At 41.8% G+C, this 8,648-nt stretch overlaps 1 protein-coding gene across 1 annotated transcript; it reads right to left on the reverse strand.

Annotated features, from left to right (window-relative positions):
* Window positions 1-1,449: 1,449 nt before the first annotated feature.
* LOC116223432 (zinc-binding protein A33-like) lies at window positions 1,450-8,159 on the reverse strand. Its single transcript, XM_031580056.2, has 5 exons — window positions 7,750-8,159; window positions 7,119-7,220; window positions 6,772-6,996; window positions 4,704-4,797; window positions 1,450-2,221 (listed from the first exon to the last, which is right to left on the reverse strand). Exons 1-5 carry the CDS (start codon window positions 8,128-8,130, stop codon window positions 1,671-1,673), a joined length of 1,353 nt encoding a protein of 450 aa, XP_031435916.1. The 5' UTR covers window positions 8,131-8,159; the 3' UTR covers window positions 1,450-1,670.
* Between the last annotated feature and the right edge of the window lie 489 nt (window positions 8,160-8,648).

Genomic DNA, 8,648 nt, shown 5'->3' on the forward strand with positions numbered 1-8,648 from the left:
ATTTCTCCGTTTAGCCTTTCCGTCCACACTAAAAGTTGTGATCACTTTGAATTCAAGACTGTCTTTTATTGGAGAGCTGATTTTGGGAAATTAAACTTTTCAAAGAACATTTAGTTTCTGGGTTGCTATGATTACCCCTCAGGGTGCCTGTGCAGCTTTATATTAACGAGTTATGTTCACAAGTTCATATTCACACATATTAACATGAGTTAATCACACACAAGCAACTGCAAACTGTTAAGATGGTTCCCTAAGCTAGAGATAGCTAGGATAGTTAATAGCCAGGTTAACTGCTCCATAGCATCCCGTAAATAGTCTGGTAGGAATACACAACACCCCTTACTTTAAAACGGCGTATTCCAACACTGAAAACCATGCTTTTCAAAAATGCTGCCCTAGGTGGATACATTTGAAAACTGGACTTGTAGTGTGGACAGGGGAAACTGAAGTTTTCAGACGTTTGGTTGCCATGGCACTGGGGGTAGCTTGCGCTCGAGAGGCTATAACGTCAAAATATACATAGAAGGTGAAATGAACATGCTGCTCTGTCTCTACAAATTACTTAGTTTAGTTAGTGTACTTCGAATTCAAGTACTTTTTCTGAATAGATACGCGTTACTCCTACGCAGAAGGCGAGCACTGTACTCGGTGTGCTTGAACTATGGGTGAAAATACGATTTAAACCATACAATCTGCGGCGATTCTGGGTAAGAAGTGGCCGAACAGCTAGCTGGGGGGACAATTTTGCATATGCCTGTATCAAATGATATATCAAATATAAAAAATAACATTTATGATGTTCGTATTTTTTAAATTACTCGCAGGCACATCGTTTTCACTTAGCAGCTGATATGTCATGCTAAAACACCTCTTGTTTCGTTACTAATACATAATTAGGCGCACTTTACGCATCTCCTCCCATCTCTTTGCAACGAACACCCACTTTCCCTTATACCCTCCCAGCAGCGCTAATCTGCACTTTCACTCAAGTGCGCCGCCTTTGTAAATACAGTTTTATGTCTTTACCCGCTATTTTACGCCTAAAATGGGCGCAATCCTGTCAGTAAATGAGGCCCTTAGTACTCTTAAATGCATTTTCCTGTCTCTAGTTTAACCCTGACATGGAAAAGCACAGGGAGAAAACCAGAGACAGAGGATAGAGATAAGGACACCAGCAGGAGGGTGGGAAAGTCAACCAAATGGAACAATGCAGTTCTGGAATGTTGGTAGAAGTATAATCACACAACACCTAATGACTAATTACAAGTAGCAGAAGGCCATCTGTGTTTTTATAATCCAAAGATTCACATCCTGCCATACAGTGTAAACCAAAATAAATTAAAATCAAATGTTTGCAAAAAGCATTATTAACATTTCTGTCAGGCAGGTCTATTCTGTAACCATGTTGCGAACACTACATGAGGGTTAAACAGTAGTATATGGCTCCAATTTGAGATGCTTGTTGTTCAGACCTACACTGCTGAATCCTGAGTATATTCATGTGCTTTGTTACAGCTCTTTACTGAAATAAAGCCAGATTGCTGCATCAAACACAAGAAACATTCCTGAAACATCCCATTTTTTTCTTACAACTCCATATCCCTTGTATCATTCAAAGCTCTCATTCACTAAAATCACACAATGGATTAAAGCCCATTAAAGCAGTGACATCATCTCTTGCTGTGCTGCTCTACTTTCACTGAAGCTCGCACTGGAAACATCCTCAGAGGAGAGAGTTTACAGGCAACATTAAAGTATGGAAACACTCTCTCAGTGAAAGTGTGTGTGAGAGTGTGTAGGTGTGTGTTATTATCAGGGTCAGAGAATGACAGCTCTCCTCTGTCCCAGTCCAGCTGCACTCTGATCCTCAGGAGTTTCTGCTTCACTGTGAGGAGAGTGAGGGGCTGTGGTGGAGACCATGCTCCATATTTACCAACTTTATGAACCATAAACCACTGCCCACTCATGGAGGTACAGTCTCCCTTCCTCTGGAGAGACTCTTTCACCACACCCACATGCCACAATGTGTTCTCTCCAACCTCCACATCCCAGCAGTGAGTCCCTGAGTTAAAGCCCTCAGAGCCCACGATGTCAGCCCACTTATCAAATCTCTCTGGGTTATCAGGAAGCTGCTGTCTCTCATCACTGAGTCTCACACTGGTCAGATCCTCAGACAGAATGAGAGTTGGGTGTGCAGTGTTGGGATCCAGAGTCACAGGAGCTTTCGAGTGAGAAACACAAATGGTTTAGGTTGAAAGAGGTCATTATCTGTATTTGTATCTGTTAAATCAACACAATGATCTGTCTTTGGGTCTGGAATCAGATAGAAGCCAGAAGTGGGTGTGGCTTATGTCAGAAGTCATGTTAAATCAGGCACATGTTGTATTATCTAGCCTAATATTTAGCCTAATATTCATTGGTAAGGCAATTGGTGTGTTTTCAAAGCATCAAACTGATTCATTCTATTCATTTATTATGTTTTTAAATATGAAATACATTTTCACTTCCTCATACTGTGCTTTTCATCTCTCTCTCTCTTGTTTTTATTTTTAACTAATCTAAGTTTCATGAACTGTCTGAACCCCAAAGCTTGTCCAAATGTCTGTGGTACAGTTAACCACATCACCCTCCATGCTGAACAGGGATTTCCTCACCTTTGCTTTAACATCACAGTACAGGTTTGGTCCAACTGTACGTGAAAAATGCATGCGTGAGGATACCCTGTAGCATGGTGCAGTGACAGTTAGGAGCTTACGGAAACCCGTGTTTTCAACAATTGAGTTGGGCAAGAGGTCCTGGCAAATCATTTCACCCAAAGTTTCTGTAATCTGCTTGGCAGTCGGGTGGTTGTGTGTGTATGGTGTTTTTGACATCAGTTAACATAGCTGTTATTGGTGGTTGTGTCTGTGTATTATCCACTGCTGGGGGGGCCTGGGCAGACATGGTCACAAAGGGATGTTTGAGATGCATATGGGGTGTTGTGTATGTGTGTGTGTATGTGTGTGTATGTGTGTGTGTGTGTGTGTGTGTGTGTGTGTGTGTATGTGTGTGTGTGTGTGTGTGTGTGTGTGTGTGTGTGTGTGTGTGTGTGTGTGTGTGTGTGTGCATATGTGCATGTGTGTGTGTGTGTGTGTATGTGTGTCCGTGTGTGTGTATTGGTTACCGTGTGTGTGTATGGTCTTATGAGATAAGAAGCAGAGACGTATGAGCTTTAGTAGGGGAGATGTGTGTGTGTGTGTGTAGTTAGTAGTGCTGTCAGTTTAATGCGTTATTAACGGCGTTAACGCAAACCCATTTTAACGCCGTTAATTTTTTTATCGCGAGATTAACGCGAATTTTTTTTTATTATTTTTTTTTTTTAGATAAACATTCTTTTTGGCCTCGCAAACTGTGTAGTAGGCGAACGTTACGGTTTGAGTGAATGGTGAGCGTGATACGGCAAAATGGATGATAAAAAGCTTCTGAATGGAAAGTTTACTTTTAAAAGTTGTGTTGTGCAAAAGAAGCGAGCTTCACTGTTGTCTGAAAATGTCAACAGGCAGCTGGCTGAAAGCAAAGAAGTAGTAGGCTTACCTTTTATTGGTAAACTAACTGTTACGGTTCATTGTTTCTGAAATAAGAGGCCTAACTGCTATGTTCCCAGCAAACTTGAAAAAAATTAACTATTAAGCCATGGTTTAACTGCACTATAGGCTGAGTCCTTGTTTACCTGAAATGTGCACTTTATAATATTATTTTGTACCGCCCTGTTTGGCAATATTGATTTTCAATAAAATAAAACATTTGCATAAAGCAAGCCAATCAACTTTTCCATGTTGATAAGGGCATTAAAATAAAAATAAAATGATGGAAAAAATTTATAAACGAAGGGACATTTAGAATAGATAAAAATTTGCGATTAATCGCGATTAATTTTGAGTTAACTATGACATAAATGAGATTAATCACGATTAAATATTTTAATCGTTTGACAGCACTAGTAGTTAGTATTAATTTTATACCATATATTTCGAGACCCAGTCTTAGTCTTGTGTGTGTGTGTGTGTGTGTGTGTGTGTGTGTGTGTGTGTGTGTGTGTGTGTGTGTGTGTGTGTGTGTGTGTGTGTGTGTGTGTGTGTGTGTATGCTCTTATGAGAGAAGAAGCAGAGACGCTATGAGCTGTAGTAGGAGAGGTGTGTGTGTGTTTATATGTGTGTGTGTGTGTGTGTGTGTGTTTATATGTGTGTGTGTGTGTGTGTGTGCATGTGTGTGTGTGTGTGTATGTGTGTGTGTATGTGAGTGTGTGTGTGTTTGTGAGTGTGTGTGTGTTTATCTGCTGGGCCTCTAGTAGGGGAGCTCTGCTGTCACTCAGGCTTCACTGGTAAGATCCTCAGAGGAAAGATGCCAGTGTTAAAGTATGGAAACACTCTCTCAGTGAAAGTGTGTGTGGCAGTGTGTAGGTGTGTGTTAATTTCTCTGTGGCATGTATTTCAAAGTGGGTGTTCTCTATATTTTAAATGTGTTGAAATGTTTGCATGCATGTGTGTGTCAAATGTGCTTTCAATGAAACTGAACAGTAGTGTATCATCCATTTTACTATGCATTGATCATGTAAAATCAATGTATGCCCCCTTCTCTCTCTCTCTCTGTGTGTGTGTGTGTGTGTGTGTGTGTGTGTGTGTGTGTGTGTGTGTGTGTGTGTGTGTGTTTCCGTCAGTACTCACTGTATTGGACAATCTCCTGCATCTTCTCCCAGACTCTGAACTTCAGGTTGCCCAGGTGTTTTGCCACATTGATCAGAGCTCCTGAAACCCTCTCTGGATCCTGCAGTGTGCACTGGGCTCTGGAATAGCATTCAGGAGTCAGTGCTGCTGTGGGTTTGGGTTCAGAACCACAGAGAAGAGAGAGACAGGAGGCAGATCACTCACCTTTCCACTGTGCTCTTGTAGTTCTGTGAAATGATAAAGGATAAATGTATTTAACGTGATTGGTATGAAAATGTCTCATAATAAACCTTTATTTACTCATGGACCCATCAGTGGTTGAGCTGCCCATGCTTTTTGAACAAAACACACACACACACACACACACACACACACCCTGTGTCCCCTGACAAACCTACTCTCCTCTACCACCCACCACGTGATTATCCCTGCTGACAATGAATCATATGCTTATGTAAGCAGGAACATGGCTTTTCTGTGTTTCTGTGTGTGTCTTACTTAGATTATTAGGTGCCACTTAGTCTGCATATGTACAAGAGCATGTTTAGACCAGAGGTGATAAAAAGGGTCGAACTGTGCTTCTTCCCGACCTTGTGCAAAACTTCCATCCTTGCCTCAGCCTTGTGCTGGGAGTGAGCCCAATTGCAATTGTTGTTTGTCTAATAAATATACTTATATGCACAGTGGCGGTTCTACATGGAATTACGCCCCAGGCGAGACCCCCTCTGAGCGCCCCCCCCCCCCCCCCCCCGAAAAAATTAATCGTATTTATTTTTTATTATAACAATATAACTGAAAGACAAACTTAAATGTATCAATTGCACAAATCCTTCAATAGAACATTTGAATAACACACTTAAGAGAACATCATGTACATTAATGTCAGCTAACCAGCTCTCTGCAAGTTAGGTTGTGCAAGCACTCAACATGCATTATGGTTGGTTGAGTTAGCTAATCGTGGCTAACGGGATTTCGCTAACGCTTGCTAGTATAGTTGTGTCAATAGGAAATCTATGGTCTAACCAGCTAGCTATCGACCTGTTCATTATTAAGATTATACTAGTACTCTGTATGTTGTTATATTCTGTTAGTTGTGGCTAGCGGGATTTCGCTAACACTTTAGCCTAGTGTCAGATGAATGATGTTCATACCCTATGGTCAAATCAGCTAGCTGACGCTAGCTAGCAAACAATTCTGTTGGTGCACAACATTAGCTGGTTGCCTTAATAAGAATTTAGGTTAATTTACACTTGACTGAAAACACATTTTTACCTTGTCCAATTGAGAATCCTTCAATAGTTATCTTGATAATGTAATAGACTACTCTGTAAAAGATGTATTCAATTTCCCTCGGGATAAATAAAGTATCTATCTTTCTATCTATCTATCTATACTCTGCTAACTACTACCTTCACCAGTTGGATAAGTTGAAGCAGTCAGTGGTCTCCTTCCACCAATTCACCTTGCCCTTGGTGACCACATAATCGTTCTGTATTACCTATTTGTATTAGCCATTTCACACAATTCAGAAAAACGAAAACGTGCAGGAATTATAGGCCTGTAATTATAATGTTATGAATGTGCGTTATTTGGAAGAAAGTCGAGGTGTGACTGCTGTACAGTGGATCCCCCCCCTTTTCCGTTCCATTTGGGAGACCCAAAGGTGAACTGTCGCCCGCGCCCCCTCCCCTTCCCCCTTCTCCCTTCTCACGCAGGATCTGTCCACGGCACCTTCTTAGCGAGCAGAGGCACCTGCAGCTGCAGGGGGCGCCAATTTGCCAATTCCACACACAGTGATATGATAGATAATAGAAAACCGCTTCGCGGCCCAGATGATTTTTTTTTTAAGTGCTCCTGCCGCCCCCCACGTCTTATAAAAAAGTGCCGCCCCGGGCGGCTGCCCGGTTCGCCCGTGCCTAAAACCGCCCCTGTATATGCAGCTCCGGAGTCCTGAGGTAACTAGGGGGAATTTGCACCTAACACAGACACACACACACACACAGAGAGACACACACACATACACACACACACACACACACACACACTATGGACAGTATATGGTTCTTACTTGTAGAAATGTGATGTCATCAGCTCCCACCTTCTCTTCTATGGCTCTGATTGTGTCTGAAAGAGATGAGATCTCTCTGCTCATCTTCTCAATCTTCTCCTCCATCATCTGACTCTTCTGCTCCTCTTCCTCCCTCAGTGCAGCTATCCTGGCTACCTCTTCATCTCGTAGAAACTGGTGAAGCTTCTCAAACTCTTCCTTGATCATCTTCTCTGTGTGCTGGGCCTGAGTCTGGAATAAGGTCAATAACAGAGAAAGTGTCTACTAGGGAATTCCTCTTGATTAACACACTTCATAAAAGCTTCTTCCAATGTCTGTAGATATTCTATTCATACTTGAATCCTGACTCTCACCTTAATGTGCTTTGCTGTTTTATCATAGGTGAGTTTTACTTTTTCGAAAGCCTTTAGCTTTTTTTTCAAGGGATCCAGTTTGACATTGAGCTCCTCCTGGAAGAGAGAAGGAGAGAGGGGGGGGGGGGGAGAGAGAGAGAGAGAATAATACAGCAGTATTTCACATACAAAGCATTTTTTGTCGCCCTCAGATGTCTTGGTGACTATTCCAACATTTGCTGGCATATTTATGAAAAGTCCTGAATGTGAAAATAAAAAAGACAAACCAAGTCTCACATGTCAGTGAGCCTCTTGACTACAGCAATACTGAGTCAGATTGTTAAATATGACTTTGGTAGAACATGGATTGCCACCACTAAAGCAACAAATAGATACATTTAAGTTGGATGTTTTGTGAACACATTTGGATGCCTTCTTGAGGGTGCAAAGGAGTGAAATGATAGTGCTGCCAACTAGTGTTGAGTTACAGTAATAACAGCAACTACAGGGATTTAAAAAAAAAATTGATTAGCAAATCATTGCTTTTAATAATGGACTAAATATTGGGCTGTAGCTTGTTGTTAATTATCCCATATGAATATAAAATCTATATAAAATATTTTTCATTATCTTTTATGAAACTTACCTTACGGTCAACTGCTGCTTCAGCAATGGGACTGAAGTTGTGATTCTTATGTAGTTTTGAGTCTCGACACGAGTAACACACAAGCTGCTGATCGTCATGACAAAACAGCTTGAGTTTGTCGCCATGGAGACTACAGAGTGCTCCACTCTGAACTCTCTCCTGTAAAAATGTCTCACACAGGTTTTTTAATGCACGGTTGATTGGTGGCTTCGCCTTTGATGACCTCCTCCTGCAGACTGGACATTCTCTGGATCCTTTGGTTTCCCAGAACTGCTGCAGACAGGCTTTACAGAAGCTGTGACTACATGACAGAAGAACTGGGTCCTTGAAGATGTCAGTGCACACAGGACAGGATAAATCCTCCTCTAATTTTGAAGCCATTTTCCAAGAGTAAATATAAATCTGTTTCAAGCTTTCCTCTCGTTGTAACTTGTCCCCCAAACTTTACTTTCACTTTTAGGAGTTTGAAAAATCCAGTCAGTTTCTGAGTCCTCTTGTTGTTTTAACTGATGTATGCAAGCATGGCAACCTCTCCAACGTCTTTATGAATTCAAGTTTGTCCAGTTTGAGTGTTTTTAAAGTAGATTCTCACCTGCTAGAACATTTGTAGTGGTGTAACGTGGAACAAAGCTGCCGTCTGTCACTGAGCTTCACTTCCTCATAACCAGTGTTGGCTCCTCCCACCTTCTCTCTCACACTCTCCACACAACCCCGCCCCCTCTCTCCCTCTGTCTGCAGATTGAATGTTTTTCATTTGATTCTCACCTGACCTGCTCGAGCAGTTTTGTGACGTAGAGCACAGCAGCCGCCCTTCACTGAGCTTCACCTCCTCCTTCAGGAAAGGAGAGTCAGAGGGAGGGATCTGGAGGAGCAGGGAGCTGATTGGTCAAGCTCACAGC

The sequence above is a fragment of the Clupea harengus genome, chromosome 2, assembly GCF_900700415.2.
Source record: "Clupea harengus chromosome 2, Ch_v2.0.2, whole genome shotgun sequence".
Taxonomy (NCBI): domain Eukaryota; kingdom Metazoa; phylum Chordata; class Actinopteri; order Clupeiformes; family Clupeidae; genus Clupea; species Clupea harengus.

Excerpts from the sequence above, each read along its gene's own strand:
- LOC116223432 (XM_031580056.2), bottom strand. The coding sequence starts at position 8,130 with ATGGCTTCAAAATTAGAGGAGGATTTATCCTGTCCTGTGTGCACTGAC. Across the intron at positions 7,221-7,749 it reads AAGCAGCAGTTGACCGTAAG|GAGGAGCTCAATGTCAAACT; the intron begins GTAAGTTTCATA and ends TCTCTCTTCCAG. Across the intron at positions 4,798-6,771 it reads ATGACATCACATTTCTACAA|GAGAGGGTTTCAGGAGCTCT; the intron begins GTAAGAACCATA and ends CTGCAGGATCCA.